Below are 21,878 nucleotides of genomic sequence, written 5' to 3'. Positions count from 1 at the left end.
TGAAGACAGCAACCAATATAGTAGTTGAAGCTTGTAACCTTGATCGCACAAGTCAAACTTTCAAAGCACTTTGATGACTACAATTTTCCCTTGACTGTTAAACTACACACAATGCTGTAAATACGTGTATGTTGTTAAAGTGAACAGATGTAGCTGTTTGAACAATTCAGCAAGAAATGACTCATGCCTCTTTGCAGGAACAAGAACATTAGAAGCCTCTTGTTGGTGGAAATGTAAGCTAAGCCCACAAAAATCCTAAGTATAATTCACTCGAAAGTGTCACTTTTTAATAGTTACCAAGACAAACTTTAGTAACAAACATAGTGAAACGAGATAAATTACCCAAAGTCATAAGATCACGACAGCACATGAGTGCTCACCGAAGCAAGAATGGATGGAATAGAATCACAGAATCGACCTAAACGATGATTTTCTAGTGACCAAGTAACAAAGGTACAAATGCGTATATAACAATGCATGCTCGCAATGTCGAGATGTCCTTTGCTTTTGTGCTACAATATTGATGGAAAAGTGCAACTCAATGCTGAATGCATCACGAAAACCATTGCAACAGGGGTCCTCAAGAACATCCCTGATGACATACTGGGTTAGGATTCTTTCGCTTTGCATGAGGCGGTTCGCCGAGACCTCCCGAAGTTTTCGATTGACGCGCAGTGCCAGCCATAGCTGCGTGTCCAGTGCTGCACACTCCACAGGAGACTCGCCCTCCTTGTTCTTAATGTCCACGTCCGCTCCTCGTGCCAAGAACAGCCTGACAGTTCCAGAAGATAAATGTCACCGTCACTCTTGTTGCACCCATTAGAAGTACATGATAATGAATGATATCATGGATTTCCCCAAAGTGCTGTGACGTATCAACCTGGATACAATCAAAGCTTGTGCCCCTACACTTCGGCAATACCAACATGCTTATGATACACGTCGAACAATGCGTCAAAGAAAAATGACGCAGTTGCTTTTTTTTGGATAAAGTCACAAAACGATCACACTGCCCGATCACCTCACTATCTTTCATTGCCAATTAACTTTTTCAATGATCTGGGACTTCTTGAGTGCAGAACTGCGGATGTCCAATTAAATTGCTCAATGAATATGATGCGCTCTGAAGTTTGACAGAAGTACAGGATAATCCAATCAGAGGTAAGCCTAACTCGTGATCATGGAGACAGAAACTATTACTTCAACTATGACGACTGACGATTTATTTAATGGCCCCAATTATCCCGACCTTATTGTGAGGTTGGGCGGGGGAGGTTTTAGGCCCAAGTCTTTCACGAAACGGCTGGCCGGGCCAGGCATCATGGACACGAAGGAAAGGCCAATAGAGCCGGTGTTCATTGCCTATTAATATTATCATGTGCAGGCAAGCTCCATGCAATGTCATGGTGTTGCAGAACAATGTTGAGTGATGGGGAAATAATAGTGACATAAAACACTGATAACCCAGACTGTTTTGGTTTAACAGGACAATCTCGATGATGATCTGACACATGATAATAATAATAATAATAATAATAATAATAATAATAATAATAACGGTGAGAGTTTGTGACCATGTGAATGAATGGGAAACTTGTCTTCAAGCGTCTGAGTGATTTGAAGTCAACAATCATTTCTAAAATTTACTGCTACGTTCACATTTATGATTCTGCCGTTAGCGATTAAATTGAAGTCAGTGCCAAGTTTCGAAAATATTTAGCTGTGAGATTATTTAAGTTTTACTTTTTTTTCTGAGGAAAATACTTGTGCTACCATACATAGAATTGAGTACTGCAAGAAGAAATCACACAAACAAGACAGGAAAAAATATATATAAATTGTCGATTTCAAAATGTGATTTATGTTTTATAATGGGTTTTTTTAACAATGTTTTTGTTAAGTGGATAATTTGGTTGTTTGAAAATACTTTTCTTGGGTGGAGGGAAAATAAGATATACAGTAGGTAGAACGGCACTCGGTGGAGCGCATACCTCCGCCAGGCTGAACAGCTTACGTTTTGTGTCCCACTGATAGGCCGGGATCTCCATTGGGAACTTAACGAAAATCTAATCAGCTTATTGTTTGTTGTCACCTCCCCAACTCATCCACCAAGTTTCGTCATAATTCGTCCACAACCTTTTCAGATACCGTGCTATATATCGTTTTTGGCCCTATCACTGAAAGTTTAAGAAGCACTTTAAAAAAAATTCTCATATCCAGATCTGGATACATATCTTCACCAAAATCGATTCAATTCGTCCTTGTCAGACAGCCAACCTGTCCACAAATTTTTGTCTGAGTCCGTTCATAACTTTTTGAGATATCCTGCTCACAGATAAACACAAACAGACAGACAGGGGTGAAAACATAACCTCCGTCCTCCATTGGCGGCAGAGGAAATAATACAACGACCCCTCGAGCCACTGCCAAAGGGACTCGTCGTAACCACAAACCTTGTTTGGTTTAAATATTTTACGAGATTATTCTTCGGTAACAAAGAAACAAAACTAAGGCAACACAAAAATGGCTTTGCCAGAATTTTATACATGATTAGAAGAAGCAAACAAAAGAAAGAAAAGGAAACACGAGGATGTGTATTAAATAAATTGGCTGTGCAAAATTAGACGTAATGGCTTCCTCCCCACTCGAGGCTGCAAACTTATAATGCAAGAGTGCATGAACGATATTGTTCACATAATCTCTGATTATTGACAAAGCAATATTGTTCACATATCTGCCAGAATAAATTTTGGCACAAAATCCAATTTGAGTGGCATTATTCAAAAAAGAGGCAGGGACCTCCACACATTTTAACAATTTAAGAAGAACCCTGGAGAGAGATGATAAGATAAATTAAACAAAAATCGGGATGCACAAAAATTACATCACCTTGGTTTTCACCTCGAGGGAAAATAAATTGACACGAGTGAAAGAGTCCATATTACGACGGACAAAGAGGACAAGTGTGTAACATACTCACACAACACACTCGTAGTGGTTCTCGCGTGCAGCGATGTGCAGTGGAGTGTCCCCGTGCAGGTTCACTGCTAACAGGTCACATTTTGCGTTCAAGAAAACCTCCGCCACGTCGACGCTTCCCGAAAAGGCTGCCCAATGGAGACATACATTCTCCTCCTATATGCAAACCGACACAGCAAAGGATAACAGCTTCGCCATCATGTATCACAATGTATGCTGAAGCCTTCATGCTATCGAGAGAAGGGGAAAATATATTTAAATAGAGAATAAAACGTACAACTAGCCTCGGATTAATTATGCCAAGCCACGTCTAAAAGGATCACCAATCATCTTACTCATCATGACTAAATTAGTCTTCACGGGAAAAATTAAAATTAACAAGCAAAAGGATTTTGACAAGTACAAATCCACACGTCAAAAAGCTATATTTATCACGTGTAAGGCTTAATTATCATTGGCCGAAGAGTTAATGTTTGCCTTACATTGTCTCTGATGGTGATGTCAGATCCTCTCGACAGCAGGAGCTTCACCACGTCTAAATGCTTGTACTCTGAGGCCCAGATGATAGGCGTCCAACCTCCATCATCCTACAGGTAAGGCCATAAAACAACATGAGCAGTGAGCACTTAGAAAATGAACCTGGCAAATAGTACTTGGAATAGTCTCTCCATCTTAACATCACAAGAGTAACTAGAACAACACTCCATAGAGCGCATACCTCCACGAGGCTGAACAGTTCACATCTTATATTCTACTGATAGGCCGGATCTGAATCCGGACCTCAACCAAAGTCAAATCGGCTTGTTCTTGTCAACTAACCAACTCATTCACCTACTTTTGTGATAACTCGTCCACTACTTTTTTTGAAATATCATGCTAAACACACTTTTTGGCGTCATCTCTCAATGGTGAAGAATCCCTTGAAAAGTTCTAACATCTGCATCTTCACCAACATCGAATCAGTTCGTCCTTGTCACACACCCAACCCATCCACAAAATTTCATCCAAATCCATCCAAACGTTTTGAGATATCCTGCTCACAGACAAACAAACAGAGAGACAGACAGACAGGTGTGAAAACACAACCTCCATCCACCTTTGGTGGCAGAGGTAATGAAAAGCCTCACACTTTCTTTTTCATTCTTATCACCAACCGTCTTCCATATGAAATGTAAGTAAAGAGAGCATCCGAATTATGGAAGAAAAAAAAAACAAAAGGTTATAAACAAGCCTTCAAGAAACCTCATCTTTGAGAAGGAAAATTACATTTTAAACACACAAAGTGCAAAGTAGCCTCATGCCGTTTATGAAAACCATAAAACAGTCTGAAATCATCCTCCCCCTCTCTCTCTCTCCACCCCTGAGGCAAAAAATCCAAAATAATACATGATAAACCAAGCAAATGGCTCTGCACTTTAACAGGAATTGCCTTTAGCAAAGAAATATCCCCTCCTGCTCTCGCCCTTGTGCACCTGTACCACCATCTCCTTGGCAACAATTACAAATTCAATGCTGAGCGGAAAAATTGTCATCGTGACTGGCAGTGTGGGTAATGACAATTTTTCTTCGTATATCCAGTCAACGCATGACAATTCCAAAGCAATATCGAGAGGAATTCCGTCTGTGCAAGTCATCAATCAGGAGAAATCGCCCGTTACCAGGAAAGACTTTCCCGACACAGCATTAGCCCCGTCTTCACAGAAACCTCTGTGCCTTACACCGAGGTTAGCTTCAAGGTCCACTTGCCATTCCCCCCCCCCCCTCACTCCAGTTTCCATTGCCATAACTGGGAGAAATTGCAGAAACTTATGTCTGCTCTCCTGAATTTGTATTGCTGCACTTAAAACTAGATACCAGTGCCTTCACAAAGTATTCACACCCCTTGACTTTTTTCACATTTTGTGGTGTTACAGCCTGAATGTAAAATGCATTGAATCGAGATTTTTTTTGTCACCGATCGAAACAAAATACCCCATATAATGACAAAGTGAAAACATGGTTTTAGAAATGTGCACAAATTAATTAAAAATGAAAAGCTGAAATGTCTTGCATCAATAAGTATTCAACCTCTTTGCTATGGCACTCCAAATTCAGCTTACTACTACTACTACTACTACTACTACTAATGTGCATGCCCAACTCTGGGACGTAGCGACCCCCATAACTGTCAGTCTTCCGCCTCCTGCCAACATTCACGTAGGCTGAGGTCAAACTCGTTGGCGCACTGGTGTAACAAAGAAAGTGTTGGGCGTCCTTGAGGACGGTGCCAGGTTGGATCGGGTCAGTGGCCACGGTAAGATTCGTGGCAAATTCAAAAGAAATATGAGCCGGTACATGCTCATTTAAACGGCAGATGTGCCCAAACAGAGAATTGCGTCTCCTTGCAATATCGAGTGTGGTGGGGCCTAATCTAGTGATCTCGCAAAATAGTCTTGTTTGAAACTTGGTCATACTGTCGTACCCCATGGACGTGAGGTTGACATCACATGTGGAAAGCTTGTAAAGTGTCTTCGTAATTTTTCAAGAGTCCATGTCTCACAACTATAGAGAAGAACAGGTAGGATGCATGTTCTGTTATTGCAGAGCTTTGATGGTAAACTAAGCCGGTACTGTTTCCAGACAGCTTCTAGTTGCCCCATGACAGAGCCAGCCATGCCGATTCGTCTCCACACATCAGGGTTACAGTATCCAGATGAATGAATGTTGGAGCCCAGGAAAGTGAAAGGGTCCACTTTCACCATGACACCAGAGATAGGTACTGGCAGGAGAGAAGGACCAATGGCAACATTCTGTACTTTAGTTTTTCGCCATGAGGGCTAAAGGCCTAGGCTTTTAGCAACCAATTCAAAGCAGTTGAACACATCCGGCCAGTAAACCGGCCAGATGCTCACAAATAGGGCAGCATCATCTGCATGAAGTAAATCGGTGATTATTTCTCAACCGACATTAATTCCAAGCTGATCTGCACACATTGACATTATCCAGTCCATGGCGCAGCAGAAGAGGGAGGGAGCAAGGATGCAACCCTGACAAACTCTAGAAGATGTGGGGAAAGGTTATGATAAGTCGGTGTCCACTCTGACGTGGGATGTTGTATGTTCATGGAGGTTCCGGATCAGGTTTTTTTTTTTACACTTTCATGACCTAATCTGTTGAACTCTCTCATATATTAATATTAACAAAAAATATATATATATATATATATATATATATACATATATATGTATATATGTATATATATATATATATATATATATATATATATATATATACATATATATATATACATATACCCAACAACAACAACAACACGCTCACCTTCTCCCGATTCTGCTTCTTCTTCTCCTCTTAACCTCCTCCTCGTCTTCTTCCTCGATTTTTTTTTTTTTACACTTCCATGACCTCATCTGTTGAACTCTCTCATACATTATTTTTAACTACAAAAACGATCTTATAATGCTTCATCTTCCTCTCTCACACATGTGGTACTCTTTACTGTTTCACAATGCACTACTCTTCTGCTATTTTAACAGACTGCTCTCATTTCGACCTCTCCTTCATTCCTTGCCTAAAAAATCCAACTATTACAGCGCTTCTTCTCTCCATGCTCTGAATTCGCCTTCATTGCATCCATCAAGAATTGTGTTAAATCGCATCTCTGACCTAAAACTTTTAAAAACCACAGTTTGCCATGGATGCTCGCTTTCCATCAACCATTCTTTTTTTCCAACTTCAGTGCCAACTCACCCCCTCACCCCTCACTCTCACTCTCAAAGCAACCATCCCACTCTTCTCCCTCCAAGCCTCCCTCTCACCTCTCTCAAAAATCCCCCCTCACCTTTCTCCCACCTTTCATCCCCCTCACTCTTCCTTCTCAAAGTCGCCCCCCCTCTCATCCACCAACCTGCCTGCCTCCACTGCCCTCTCACCTCCATCTCTTCACTCCACCTCCTCAAATCCTCAACTGCCTTCTTCCTTGTCTCTTGTCCCCCCTCTCCCCCAGCACCACAGAGCCTTTTCTCCTCCTCATTTGGCCCCCTCCCCTCGCTGTTCTGCAATACCCCACACTCCTTCAGCAACCCTCCTTACCTGCCCCCCTCGTCCCTTGTCCTATCCTCCCCCTCCCCCTCCACCTCCTACACCCAAAGCCTCCTCCCCTTCCTCTTCATTAAAAGTGTGGACCTCAAATATCCGGGGCCTTCGCTCAAACCTTTCAGATCTTTCCATACAGGTTGCCACTGACAAACCAGACATTATCTGCCTAACAGAAACTTTCCTCTCCCAAGACGTGTATGACTCCCAAGTATCTCTCACTGGCTACTCCCTCTTACAGTATGACAGACCTGAGCCTCGTCCTGGTGGAGGTGTTGCTCTCTTCATCAAAGACTCTATTCCTCACTCTCCATGCACTGCTCTCACTCCCCCACACCCCCAGGAATACCTCTGGCTTCGGCTTCCCTCCACTCCCACCTCATGTTTATATGTGTACTGTACCATCCACCGAACAGTGATGACTCCATCTACACCTCACTATACGAAAACATGGACCATCTTCTATCTTCTCATCCAAACTCTCTCTTCCTCTTATGTGATGACTTCAATTGTCATCACGCCAGTTGGCTCGGTGTGGGTACCTCTCTCACCTGCCATGGCACCTCAGTAAAAGCTTTCTGCGACTCATTGGGACTGACTCAATCGGTCAACTTCCCGACCCGGATCTCAACCAATGGTACTCCATCTCTTCTGGATCTGATTTTGAAAAATTTCCCTGACAATATCTGCTGCTCTTCCTTCGCTCCAATCGGTTCTTCTGACCACGTCCTTGTCAAAGTGGACATCTCTCTGGCTGTTATCAGAGAACCACCTCACCGCCGTCGAGTCTGGCATTTCACTCAAGCCGACTGGCAGGGTCTCCGAGCAGCCATCAAACTGACAGACTGGTCTCCTATCACTACTTTCTCAAACATCAACTCATCCTGGGAATTCTTTCAAAGAAACTTGCTCTCCCTCATGCACAGATTTATCCCCTCTCGTGTTCAGTTGTCTTACCCTTCCTCCCGCCCTTGGTTTACTGAAGCTTGTGGCGAGGCAGTTGTCCTGAAACAACTTGCCTTTGCCTCATGGAAAGCAAACCCAACTGAGGGCAATCTCAGTTCTTTCCACAAAGCTCGGAACAAGTGTGTATCTACCCTCAGAAGAGCCAGAAAACAACATCTTTCTCATCTCAAGTCTGAACTCTCAAACCTCTCTCCCTCCTCAAAATCCTGGTGGCGTTTAATCAAATCTGTTTCTGGTGTATGTTCCCCCTCCATCCCCTCCCTTACCTCAAATGGCCGCACTGCTGATTCCACACGTGATAAAGCTGAATGTCTAAACTCGGTGTTTGCAGCTAAATCTTGTGTCCTAAACCCATCACTATCTCTACCCACTTTACCCAGTCGCACCCAACTGTCCCTGGACTCTGTATCCTTTTCTCCTGACAAGGTGGAGAGCTTGCTTTCAAACCTCGAGTCAGATTCTGCAACCGGTCCAGACGGCATCAGCCCACGTGTCCTCAAAGCCTGCTCTTCTGCTCTTGCTCACCCTCTCTCTGTTCTATTCACCCTCTCATTTGCCCAAGGTCATCTGCCATCTGCTTGGAAATCTGCTAACATCACTGCCCTGCATAAAAAAGGTGCAAAAACAGATCCCTGTAACTACAGACCAATCAGCCTTCTCCCAATCATCAGTAAGGTGATGGAATCCATCATCGCTTCAGACATGAAATCCTTCCTCTTCTCCAATGGCTTGATTTCCAATCATCAATTTGGTTTCAGACCAGGTCACTCTACCCTGGATATGCTGCTTCTGCTCTCCCATCAATGGATGGAGGTCCTCAATGCCAGACAGGAAATCCGAGCCGTATCCCTGGACATATCACGTGCTTTTGACACAGTCTGGCACCCTGCCCTACTCACCAAACTCTCTTCCCATGGTATTCAAGGCCATCTCCACTCATGGCTCGCAGACTTCCTCTCCTGTCGCAGTCAACGTGTGGCCCTAAATGGAGTTCTTTCATCCCCTCTTCCTGTGCAGGCTGGAGTTCCTCAAGGTAGCGTTCTGGGCCCTGTTCTTTTTCTGGTTTTCATCAATGATCTCTCGGATTCTCTGGAAAATCCTCTATTTCTCTTTGCCGACGACTCCACCCTCTGCCGTACCATCTGTCATCCCTCAGACCGGCAAGCAGCAGCTTCTTCACTCACTGCAGATCTGGGTAAAATCACAAACTGGTCCAACACGTGGAACATGTCTTTCAATCCAGACAAATCTCACACTCTCACTATGTCTCTTCGAAAGGACCGTTTACAAAACCCCCCCATCCACTTTCTCAACAATCCTCTGGAAGAAGTCTTTTCTTTCAAGCTTCTAGGTCTCACTATCTGCCATGACCTTTCCTGGGAAAGTCACATTTCCAACCTCGCCTCAAAAGCCAGTCGCCGACTGGGAATCCTCCGTCGTGCTAAGTCCTTCCTCGGCCCTCTTGAGCTCCTGACCACTTACAAAGCTTTTGTCCGTAGCCTGATGGAGTACTGCTCTCCCCTCTGGGCTGGTGCTCCTGCCTCCCACCTTTCTCGGCTTCACGCTGTCGAAACCAGGGCATTTAAGATCATCGGCATCTCCCGCAATGAAGCTGAGTCTTTGGGCCTCTCACTCAATCACCGCAGGTTGGTCGGTGGTCTTTCTGTCTTCTACCGACTCCTCTCCAGCCTTGCCCCCCTGCTCTCTCTGCGATTTGTCCCCACCACATTTCCACAGGGCGCTCAAGGTCCGCCAACAACCCCCTTCTGGTAAAACTACCAAAATCACGAATCACTCCTCATCTTCACTCTTTCATTCCTCTTTTTTCCCGCCTTTGGAATAAACTTCCTCACTCTATTCTTTCCCATTCTTCCCTCCAGGCTTTCAAAACAGCTGTTCACCACCACCTCTTATCTTCCCCCATCCAAATCCTTGATCTTTTCTACCCCCGATAATCCACCCAAGCCCACTTCCTTCATTTCTCCTGCTTTCCTTCCTGAAAGTCCCTGAAATGTCCATCTTCTCTTCGCCATGTTCCCCGTCCCATCCCCATCCCTCTCCCTTCCACAGTTCACCTAATGTGTCTGTTCCCCACTGTTTTGTCCCTTCCACTCCCACCCCTCTTGTCTCATGCCTCCTTGCTGTGAGTTGTGTGTTAGCTCTCATACGAGCCTCGACCAAGGTATACAAAAAAAAAAAAAAAAAAAAAAAAGTTGATAATTATTAGTGATGATGGAACTCCATTGCCTCTCAGCACCTTCCATCGGGATGTTCGGTCAACAGAGTCAAATGCGGCCTTGATGTCGATATACGCCACATTTAATGGACGCTGAAATTCCCGATGAAGTTCTGCAAGAATACGGAGGCAGAGCATGGCATCCGTTATCGACATATTTTGAGTGAAACCAGATTGCTGGGGGTGTCTATGATGTAGCAGGAGGGGGTGAATACGGTTCAAGAGAAGATGAGCAAAAACCTTCCCAGGGACTGATAGCAAGGTGATCGGGCGATTGCTCCTGCAGTTGTAGCGGGGGACTTTGTCTGATAGACACCTCCAAGGCACCTTCTTTCTGGGATGTTTCCTTGAAGTTGTGCTTGCCTCTTCATATCAATTATGGCCAGGGTATCAGCCGTCATCCAGGGCCGTTTCTCTTGATTACTGAATCTAACTGTCTTGGATGCTGTAGAGAGGAAAGCATCACGGATAAGAGGCCAAGACTTCTCAACATCATCTGAGAGTTCACCCAAAGCATCAGCTCAGGTGCATCCTATTTCCTTTAATCATACTTGAGATGTTTCTACAACTTGATTGAAGTCCACCCATGGCCAATTCAATTGATTGGACATAATTTAGAAAGAAACACAACTTTCTCTCCAAGGTCCCACAGTTGACAGTGCATGTCAGAGCAGAAACTCAACCATGAAGTCCAAGGAACTGACTGTAAAACTCCGATAAAGAATTGTGAGGAGGCAAAGATCTGGGAAAGGGTATAAAACAATTTTGAGAATATTGAAAGTTCCCAAGAGCTCCATCATTAGAAAATGGAAATAATATCAAACTACCCAGACTTCCTAGAGCTGGCCGTCTGACCAGACTGAGCAACTGGGCAAGAAGGAACTTGGACAGGGAGGTGACCAAGAACCCAATGACCACACTGAGAGAACTACAGAGTTCCTCGTCAAAGATGGGAGAACCCGTCCAAAGGACATCAGTCTCTGTAGCACCTCACAAATCTCGGCTTTGTGGGAGAGTGGCCAGACAGAAGCCACTCCTGAGAAAAATGCACATGACAGCATGCTTGGTGTTTGCAAAAAGGCACGTGAAAGACTCTGAGAGCATGAGGCAAAAGATTCTGTGGTCTGATGAGATGATAATTGAACTCATTCACCTGAATGCAAAGTGCTACTACGTCTGGTGGAAACCGAGCACAGCTCATCACCCATCTAACAACATCCCTGCCGTGAAGCATGGTGGTGGCAGCATCATGCTATGGCAATGCTTTTCAGTGGCAGGGAGTGGGACACTTGTAAGGAAAGGGAGAACAATGAATGGAGCCAAACACAGGCAAATCCTTGAGGAGAACCTGCTTCAGATTGCAAAAGACCTGAGACCGCGGTGAAGATTTTTACATTCCAACAGGACAATGACCCCAAGCATACAGCCAAAGCAACACTGGAATGGCTTCAGAACAAGAATGTGAAAGTCTTTGATTGGCCCAGCCAAAGCCCAGACTTGAATCCCATTGAGAATCTGTGGAAAGACTTGAAGAATGCTGTTCACCGACGCTTCCCATCCAACTTGACAGAGATTGAGCAAATCTGCAAGGAAGAATGGGAGAAAATCCCCAAATCCAGATGTGCAAAGCTGATACAGACATACCCGAGAAGACTTGAAGCTGTAATCTCTGCTAAAGGCGCTTCTATAAAGTATTGACTCAGGGGGTTGAATACTTATTGATGCAAGACATTTCAACTTTTCATTTTGATGAATTTATAAAAATTTCTTAAAACATGTTTTCACTTTTTCATTCCGGGGTATTTTGTGTCGATCGCTGACAAAAAATTTAAATTTAATCCATTTTAAATTCAGGCTGGAACACAACAAAATGTGAAAAAGTCGAGGGGTGTGAATACTTTCTGAAGGCACTGTATATAGTGGGGCAGATTAAGTCAGTATCCCACAAGAATCTTTCAGTTGATGGTACAAGCTCCAAATTTGGTATACATGTGCTCCAGAAACCATTCTCTCAGAACAGTACATTACCCACGTTGAAAAACAAAATGGCCGCCATTTTTCAAGATGGCCGTCTCATAAAATAGGAAAAAGGGTTTTCAGTGCTAAACGTCTATAAATAGGAACATGCTATTGATCCAAATGTTAAAGATTGTATTTTGACTGGAGAAATATATTTTGGCACTAATATTCGAAAATGGTTACTAGTTTTCAAGATGGAGGCCATTGCATGACTTAAAATCAGTACTTTTGTAGCTGTCTTACAAAATTATCACAGATATTGCTGGGCAACATCTGTGATCATGTATTGAGGTGATGCGGTCAAGCTCGATTACATTATGTGAATAAGAGTGATGTTAAAGCACAATCAGGGCACACTGGTAACATCACTGCTGTGAGACTCAGCATGGGGTTCAGTGTCGGCTTATAGTGTACTACTTGTAGCTGGAGTTTACTAACCTAAACTGTAGTTTGCAATATACTTGAGTGTCCTAAATGCTATCTAATAAGCCCCTGTATATATTTCAGCTAGAAGTATAGCTAGTTGTCGTATTACACTATTAGATAGTCGCGCCTGAATTGACAGGATGTGCCAGTGCGGGAGAGCCGAGCCAAGGGTAATGGGGCTTCAGTTACCCGGAAGGTGTACAGATCGCACGGGACTTAAATGGCACTGGATGAACGATCGGGCTAGGTGTAGGGCATTTGTATGTATGAACCTAGTTGTATCCCATATCTCAATGTGCTTATGTATTTTGTACGGTTAGGTGGTAAAAGGATAAACCCTCGGCCTTAACCTGTTCAATATGTCCACTAATAATCAGTTGAGTTGTACTCCTAAAACTGACTGGAGGAAGTGTTGCCTCTGTCAGACTGATACAAAAGAAGAGTCGAAGTCTCCCCCAGCCCGTTATGAGTGTAGTTCTGATGGTTATTCCATGATAGCAAAAAACCTACCACAATTTCAGGCAATCCACCAGTTACCGATCAGGTTAGACCCATCCAGATTGGATGAAGGAGGTGGTATTGAGGATACACTGAGGCGAAATAGTGCCAAGTACCACCAAAATTGTCGCAAAATGTTTGACAGCTATAAACTTGAGCGTGCCACTAAAAGAGCAGCTGAAATTCAAAATGATCCAGGAGAAGGGCACTCAAAAATGCAAAGAACTAGCATGGAAGTGCAACGGTGTTTCCTGTGTGAAAAGATACAACCAAAGTCAAAGTTGCGACAAGCCATGACCATGCAGCTAAATGAGAAGCTTAATGAATGTGCTCGCAATCTTAATGATGGCAAGCTTTTGGCTGTCTTGAGCGGTGGAGATGTGGTTGCCCTGGAACTGAAATACCACTACTCTTGCTTAACAGCTCTGTATCATAGAGAGAGGGCACACATTACAGCCAAGAACAAAGAAAAAGTCCAGTCATCCCAAGAAAAGGAAGTCTTCCCTTTGGTGTTCTCTGAACTTCTTACCTATGTCATTGAGACAAGAAACAGCAGTGATGGGCCTGTTTCATTTCTACTTGCTAACTTGGTGAGTCTTTACAAGGAAAGACTTGAACAATTTGGAACAGATATACCTGATGTGAACTCTACCAGACTGAAAGAAAAGCTTATGGCAGAGATACCTGCGTTGGAAACCTACAAAGATGGATGTGATGTTTATCTGACATTCAAGAAGGATGTAGGTCCTGTCATGTCAGAAGCATCAACCTACTCTGATGCCATCATTCTCGCCAAAGCTGCCAAGATATTGCGTAGGCACATGCTTGATCACAAATGTAAATATGAGGGCAATCTTCATGAGACTTCAATCTACAATTCATTACCTCCAGCTTTGCTCTAATTTGTCTGCCTGATTGAGCATGGAGCAGACATAAAGTCTCAACTGAGGTTTGGAACAACTACAACTTACCTGGCTATGGCTCAGCTCCTTCAATACAACTGCTTTGCCAAATACAAAGAAGGTGCTGCCACACAGGCATTCCAGAGACAGAGAAACCCCATTTCCGGTCTATATAGGGATGTCTGTTCATGCGAAGACAAGAAAGAGACACCAAGTAGAAAGTAGACACCCCAGAAACAGACTTAACTAGATGCCACCAGGATTTGCAGGAGGGAGACAGGTTTCAGAGTTCAGATGTGAGATGAGAAAGATGTTGTATTCTGGCTCTCCTGAGGGTAGATACACACTTGTTCCGAGCTTTGTGGAAGGAACTGAGATTGCCTTCAGTTGAATTACCTTCCATGAGGCGAAGGCAAGCTGCTTCAGGACAACTGCCTCACCACAAACTTCAGTGTACCATGGGTGGGAGGAAGCGTCGGACAACTGAAGGCGAGATGGGATAAATCTGTGCATGAGAGAGAGAGGAAGTTTCCATTGAAGAATTCTCAGGATGAGTTGATGTCGGAGGAAGTAGAGATGGAAGACCAGTCTTGAAGTTTGATGGCTGCTTGAAGTCCCTCCCAGTCGGTCTGAGTGGAATGCCAGAATGGATGGCACTGAGGTGGTTGTCTTACAACAGCCAGAGAGATGTTTACATTGACAAGCATGTGGTCAGATGAACCGATTGGAGCGAAAGAAGAACAGCAGATATTTTTGGGGAAATTGGTCAAAATCACATCCAGAAGAGATGGAGTACCATTGGTTGAGAACCCGGTAGGGAAGTTGACAGATTGTGTCAGTCCCAATGAGTCGCAGAAGTCTTTTGCTGAAGAGCCATGGCAGTTGAGGGAGGTACCCACACCAGAAAACTGGCATGATGACAATTGAAGTCACCACATATGAGGAAGAGAGAGTTGGGATGAGAGGATAGAAGTTGGTCCATGTTTTTGGTGAGTGGGGTGTAAATTGAGTCATTACTGTTTGGTGGAGGGGACAACACACTTATATATAGACATGAGGTGAGAGTGGAGGGGAAGCCATAGCCAGAGGTATTCCTGGGGGTGTGTGGGAGTGAGGGCAGTGCATGGTGAGGAATGGAGGAATGGAGTTTTTGATGAAGAGAGCAATTCTGACACCAGGACGATGCTCAGCTCTGTCATACTGGAGGAGGGAGTAACGAGGGAGAGAGACTCGAGAGTCATAGACATTTTGAAGGAGGAAAGTTTGTGTTAAACAGATTATGTCTGGTTTGTTTATAGAAACAGATTATGTCTGGGGTGAGAGGGAAGCTTTGAGAAGGAGGGGAGATGATGAGTGTCGGCATGGCCAAGTGGCAGGAGGGCGATGAGAGAGGTGGGGAGAGGGGAAGGATGAGACTTAGAAGTATTTTGCTGTGTTTTGCTGTGTTTTGCTGAATTTATAGGATGATGAATCGGCTTTGTGTCTTCCTTCACCTCCGTGTCTGAAGAAGGCCTCAAGCTAAAGAAACAATGTTGCCACCGTTGTAAATGGATATGGCCAGAGTAATCGTCTTTCATGTAAACCCGTGTCACAGACGCTCAACAGGTCTAAAATATCAGGTTTCTTGACCGGAATCAACTATTAAACCCACTCAAAAAACATCCACCATAAATCGTGCAAGGCTATTCTTGATGCAAATTTCACATAGAATGTTGTGTTTTATCAGAACAACAAACAGCATTCAGCAGGCCGGGTTGAAGGATGCCTGGTTGGAATAGCTCAATCTGATTCAGTGCGCAATCGCTGGGGACCGACATAGATTGAGCGAGCCCGACTTGTTAATGACACAAGAGCCATGCTTAGAGTGACAGAATATGAGGATAAAGTCTCAAATAAGGAATCAGGGAAAGCAAGAAAACAGATAGATGAAGGTAAGGTCAGAATGGGAACATGCGCCCGAGCAGTGTGTCACAGAATCCACTTTCCGCCGGTAGTCCAGGGGCTCCGGCTACCCATCCCCCAGGCAGATGCCTGGACCATTTCCATCTCAATGAGATGCCAATCAACCTACTGCAACCACGAGGCAAATGGTCGGCCCATTGGCCTCCTCCACTCACCCGAGGCTTCCTCGGTGAGAATCTGGTGAGCAAGATCAGCGTCAGAAAAACGAGCCACATGTCCATACAGCCGCAGCTGATGCTCACGGACCATGCAGGTAACAAATCTCATCTGACTCTTGCTCAGCAACCACTCATTGGACAAAAAGTCTGACCAGTGACAGCCAAGGGTTCTCTGAAGAAACCTGGTACCGAAGGAGTTAAGTGTCTGTCTCAGATTCTTGGTCAGAGTCCAAGTCCCACATCCGTAGAGCAAGACTGGAAGGGCAAAAGACTTAAGACTCGGACTTTCGTCGTCCTGCATAGGTACCGAAAGCGCCACACTCAATGATCAAGTGAATACATTACATTCCAGGCCTGACCCAGACGTCTATCGACCTCTGGCTCACAGCATGCGGAGACATGAACAACACTGCCAAGGTAAGTGAATTTCTCCATGACCTCAACATCCTCACCATAAACAGGTACAGACAAGATGACAGCATCCAAGATGTCATTGAAAGCCGGGATCTTAGTTTTAATCCAGGAAATACAGGATTACGGAGGGTTACATTTTGATCCTCCGTAATTCCAGCGGCTCTGACTCCTCATTCTCCCACAAACTCCCACAAAGACAAATAATCCTCCAGAGGGCAACGGAATTCAGTGAATCGAACACTTTGCGGAGATCAATGTAGGCTGTGAGCAGCCCCTGCTGAAACTCTCATCTGCATGCGGTGAGGATCTGAAGAGCAAGGATACGGTCAATCGTTGACCTCTTTGGTAAAAGCCTGACTGCTTTGGGTTCCAAGTTAAGCTGGTGCTCCAGCAGATGGTGGTGAACCCAATCAATAATTATCCAAGCAAAGACCTTGCCCGGTACTGAGAGCAGTGTCAGCCCTCGGGAGTTGTTGCAATTCTGGTGATCAGCCTTCCCTTTCCAGAGAGGGACAACAAGACCCCTCTTCCAGTCATTTGGGTTTGATACCTGTGCTCCAAACATAGCAAAGAACTGCATACAATGACCCAAGTACATCATTTCCAGCAGCTTTCAGAAGTTCATCGTGGATGCAACAGATCCCAGGAGCTTTACCACCTTTCAAATGGTTTACCGCAACCGTTCCACAAACGAAGGTGGTTCAGGGTTGATTGGAGATCCACCAACAAGGGATAGGAACAACCCTGAAATCTAACTCAGTCGCTGGTGGGTCAGGCTGGAACAGCTGTTCAAAGTAACCGGCCCAGCAGGCCTTCACTTCAGACTCCTCTGTCAAGAGCTCACCACCCTCCGCTCTAACTGCAGTACACCAAGGGACGGGCTTGGAGGAACACAATGCACAAATTCCTCTGTAAGCAGAATGAGAACCACTTGACGACAGGTGACACTCTACCCTTTCAGATTCCTCACACATAGGCCTCCTTCTCTGCTCTCAGCATACACACAGCTTTACGCCTCAACTTCCTGAACAGCTCAGCTTTGTTATTAAACCTGGCCCTGCGACTGTGGTCAATTTTATGCAATGTCCCTTTTAAGACAAAGTTCTTCTTCGCCCTTCGGTGAATTCCAAGACATCCACCAGCAACATCAAGGACAGTGGACTTGAAAGCACTCCACAACCCTTCAGGATTTCCCAAAGAACCCAGACCCCCCCCCCCCCCAAATCTCAACTGAGCCTGCTTGGAATCTCCTGAACTACCCTCTCATCCTTGGGCTTGCCAACATGCAGCCAAGCATGGGGTGGTACCATTCTCCTCAATTTGAGATCACTTCAGAGTTGCAACGACAAGCCTATGATCGGTACTGAGGAACTGGGTACTCCGGTAGACCCCGCAGTTCTGGATCATCCTCCAGCGACCATCAACAGGCACATGGTGAATCTCCTTTGACACACCACCAGCATTTGAATACCAAATCTAGTGATGAGGCTATGGGTGCTGAAACCATGAACCGGCCACCCTCAGTCCATGATTATGACTTCTTGCAAGGTTAAGGAACTTATTGCTATTCTGGTTCACAGTTACAGATGCAATGGGACCAACACGTTTCATATCCATCCCTATCAGTGTCAGTCAATGGATTTAAATCCCCCAAGACTAGAAGAGTATCTCGCCTGGGGCACCGATAAACCACAGACTTGAGCAAGGTATAGAATGAATGCCCCCTTCACAGTGAGATCAATTGCCTCAGACAGAGCATATACAAAGACCAGGGAAATGACACCCAAGGAGTGAAGAATACTCAGTCTCATTATATGTTCAATGACTAGTGGTACCTCAATTATCATGAGAGTCAGCTTATTGGACACAGCAACAGTAACTCCTTGGGCACGGTAACCATCATAGCGACCCTACCAGTCGGCGGTGTCGCCACCCGCCATGATCTCACCAATATCCGGTCTTGGAAACTCAGAGTGCTGCAATACCGATGTTCAAACGCTGGAGCTCAAATGATAGCTGAGAGAGATGAGCATCTTCAATTAAGGATAGGACATTCAAGTCACCCACCTGAAGGAATCTGTGAAGGGGTGGAGCATCACCTGTGGTCAAGTGATTTTCAACCTGTTTACAGGGGAATTCATGCATTGCGTTCCTCCAAGCCTGCATTGGTGTATTGCAGTTAGAGCCGAGGGTGGTGGGCTCTTGACAGAGCAGTCCGGAGTGAAGGCTCGCTGGGCCAGGTATTTTGAGCGGCTATACCAGGCTAATCCACAAGCTGTTGAGTTGGACGTCAGGAGTGTTATGGTCCCTATTACTGAGCCTCCAATAAACTGTGGTCCACCTTTGTTTGTGGAAACACAGACTGCGGTGAACCGGTCGAATTGGGTAAAGCTCCAGGGATCTGTGCCATCCATGCTGAACTTCTCTAGGCTGGTGGAAATGCTGCACTCGTGTCATTGCATGCAGATCTGTGCTCTGCCTGGAGCACAGGCATCATCCCAACTGACTGGAAGAGGGGCCTTGTTGTCCCTCTCTGTAAAGGGAAGGGTGATCGCCAGGAATGCAACAACGACCGAGGGTTGATGCTGTTCTCAGTGCTGGACAAGGCCTTTGCTCGGATAATTATTGATAGGGTTCGCCACCATCTGCTTGAGCACCAGTGCCCAGAGCAGTCAGGCTTTACACCAAAGAGGTCAACGATTGACCGTATACTTGCTCTTCGTGTCCTCACCGAACGCAGATGAGAGTTTCGGCAGGGACTGCTTGCAGCCTATGTTGATCTCTGCAAATCGTTTGATTCAGTGAATCGGGATGCCCTCTTAAGGATTCTTGGTCTACGTGGGGTGCCACCAAAACTGATCAATCTGATATCTGAACGATATTCTGGTACTGAGAGTGCCGTGAGATGTGGTGATACCATCTCCGACATATTTCCAGTTGTTAATGGAGTTCGTCAGGGGTGTGTACTGGTCCCACACTTTTCTGTGCCTGGATAGACTGAATACTGGGGAGGATGTCAAAGAGAACAAGCTTAGGTGCATCGTTTGGGAATGTCAAGATCTCTGGCCTTGATTTCGCCGATTATGCAGTCATCTTTGCAGAGACTGGATAGACTTTTGGGGTCCTTCAAGGCGCTGAATGAGGAGTCAGAGCCGCTGGGATTATGGGTTTTCTGGGTCAAAACTGAGATGCAGGTTTTCAATGACATCTTTGATGCTGCTATCTTGTCTGCACCTATTTGTGATGAGGATATTGAGGTCATGGAGAGATTCACTTACCTTGGCAGTGATATTCATGTCTCTGCTGGCTGTGAGCCAGTCGTCAATAGACATCTTGGTTGGGCCTGGGGAGTTATAGATTCACTGGATTATGGGGTGTGGCACTGTTGGTACATGTGCAGGACGATGAAAGTCCAAGTCTTCAGGTCCTTGATGCTTCCAGTCTTGCTCTACGGATGTGAGACTTGGACTCTGACCAGGGATCTGAGGAGACTTAATTCCTCTGGTACCAGGTCTCTTCGAAGAATCCTTGGCTATCACTGGTCGGATTTTGTGTCCAACCAGCGGTTGCTGAGAGAGACTCAAATGAGATTTGTTACCTGCTTATTCTGTGAGTGTCAGCTGTGGCTGTACGAGCACGTGGCTCGTTTTCCTGACGCTGATCCTGCTCATCCGATTCTCTCAGCGAGAGAGCCTCATGAGTGGAGGAGGCTAATGGGCCGAGCATGTGCCTCATGGTTGCAGCAGGTTGACCATCATCTCAAGGAGATGGGGATGGGCCAGGCATCTGCTTGGGGGATGGCCAGACGGAGGCCCCTGGAGTACCGGCGGAAAGTGGACGCAGCGACGTGCTGCTCCTGCACATGCTCCCATACCTGACCCAACCTGACCCGAAGGGAATGCCTCAGGCTAACCCGAGGAGACCGCCGTCTGGTGGACGATGCCTCAGCACCACCCCGACACACACTACCGCAACTTGACCCAGGAAAGTTACCCTGTGATTTTCCTCCTATCATCAAAGAATGCTGGTCCCAATGGCTTTTCCCCAATGCCGTCATCTGGTGAGCTTCCCTGTGAAGGGCAGCTGAACAGGAGGTACTTACTTCCACGGAGTGGATTTTCAGTTTTCTTTGCATCTTTTTGTGTTTTGTGTAATGAGGTATTTTGCAGTGGCCAGAGTGAAAATCCCACCACAAACGTCCGAGAAAAAGGTAACCCAACTGCAGGATGACATCCACAGGTACTGTTGGGCACCAGATATGGATGGCCATTTGCTCACACGGAGCTCCTCCACCCTTTGACAGGTTTTGTTTTTAATCCATGCTCTGCTAGGTGTCAATATCCATACACCCTCCTCACCAAGAAAGATTGCACCTCGCCGACCAAGAGGGGACTCGCATTACAAGGAAAGGCCAACACCCATGACAGACCGTTTGTGTGACATACCCAAGGGGTACGGCTGACCATCTCCTGAAAGGCCTCCGTAGATTCCGCAGGAGTGTCTCTGTGTGAACAGTGGCACTGATGCGGAATCCACCGCCATGTCATCGAACTTGGAACTTTCTTGGAATACTCAAAAAGTGATGACAGCAGCTTTGTCATCATGGTATTCACTGCACAATTTAATAAGTCAAATCATTCCTACGACTTAAATGAAGGTCGAGTTAGCTATTCCACAAATACAGATTCTGGAACCTTCTTGGTACTTGTTACAATTTTGGCATATTACATGTAGCAATCACAATATTGTGTTGGAATATATATATATATATATATATATATATATATATATATATATATATATATATATATATATATATATATATATATGTAAATTCTCACCTGGGAGTTGACGTTCACCTGGCCTGTTGAAAGTAGAAATTGAACCACATTCAGGTTCCCCTTCTTGGCTGCCAAGTGAAGACACGTCGCCCCTTCGTCATCCTATAAATTCAGCAAAACACACATCAAACAAAGTTTGATTTTGTTTTGTTTTTTGAGAGCTATGCCTCAACAAAACAACACCAATGCGTTAAAATACGTGAAAAAAACCACGTTTAAATTCAAGGCAGAGATGTAAACTGCATTTACAATTATCTGGATTATGTGGCTGTTTTGTTGAATACAACCATCATCCACAACATGGAAATGAAAAATTGAAAATAATTTGATGATGATAGCATTGTTATCTTTTTTCCACAAAAGTATATGAGGGACGCTTAATACG

At 45.0% G+C, this 21,878-nt stretch overlaps 1 protein-coding gene across 8 annotated transcripts in view; it reads right to left on the bottom strand.

The window, feature by feature from the left end:
* LOC147026687 (histone-lysine N-methyltransferase EHMT2-like) overlaps positions 1-21,878 on the bottom strand; it is a 189,557-nt gene that overhangs the window by 42,956 nt on the left and 124,723 nt on the right. For all 8 annotated transcript variants that reach the window (XM_085882392.1, XM_085882393.1, XM_085882394.1 and 5 more), the window contains 4 exons: positions 21,494-21,595; positions 3,462-3,566; positions 2,981-3,135; positions 605-772 (listed from right to left, as the gene is read on the bottom strand). In XM_085882392.1, the coding sequence (XP_085738518.1) occupies positions 605-772; positions 2,981-3,135; positions 3,462-3,566; positions 21,494-21,595 (530 nt within the window). The remainder of the gene's footprint in view (positions 1-604; positions 773-2,980; positions 3,136-3,461; positions 3,567-21,493; positions 21,596-21,878) is intronic.

This window comes from Eptatretus burgeri, chromosome 5 (genome assembly GCF_056783735.1).
Source record: "Eptatretus burgeri isolate ZD-2024b chromosome 5, Ebu_testis_v1, whole genome shotgun sequence".
NCBI classification, from domain to species: domain Eukaryota; kingdom Metazoa; phylum Chordata; class Myxini; order Myxiniformes; family Myxinidae; genus Eptatretus; species Eptatretus burgeri.
This window is presented reverse-complemented; position numbering and strand designations above follow the sequence as displayed.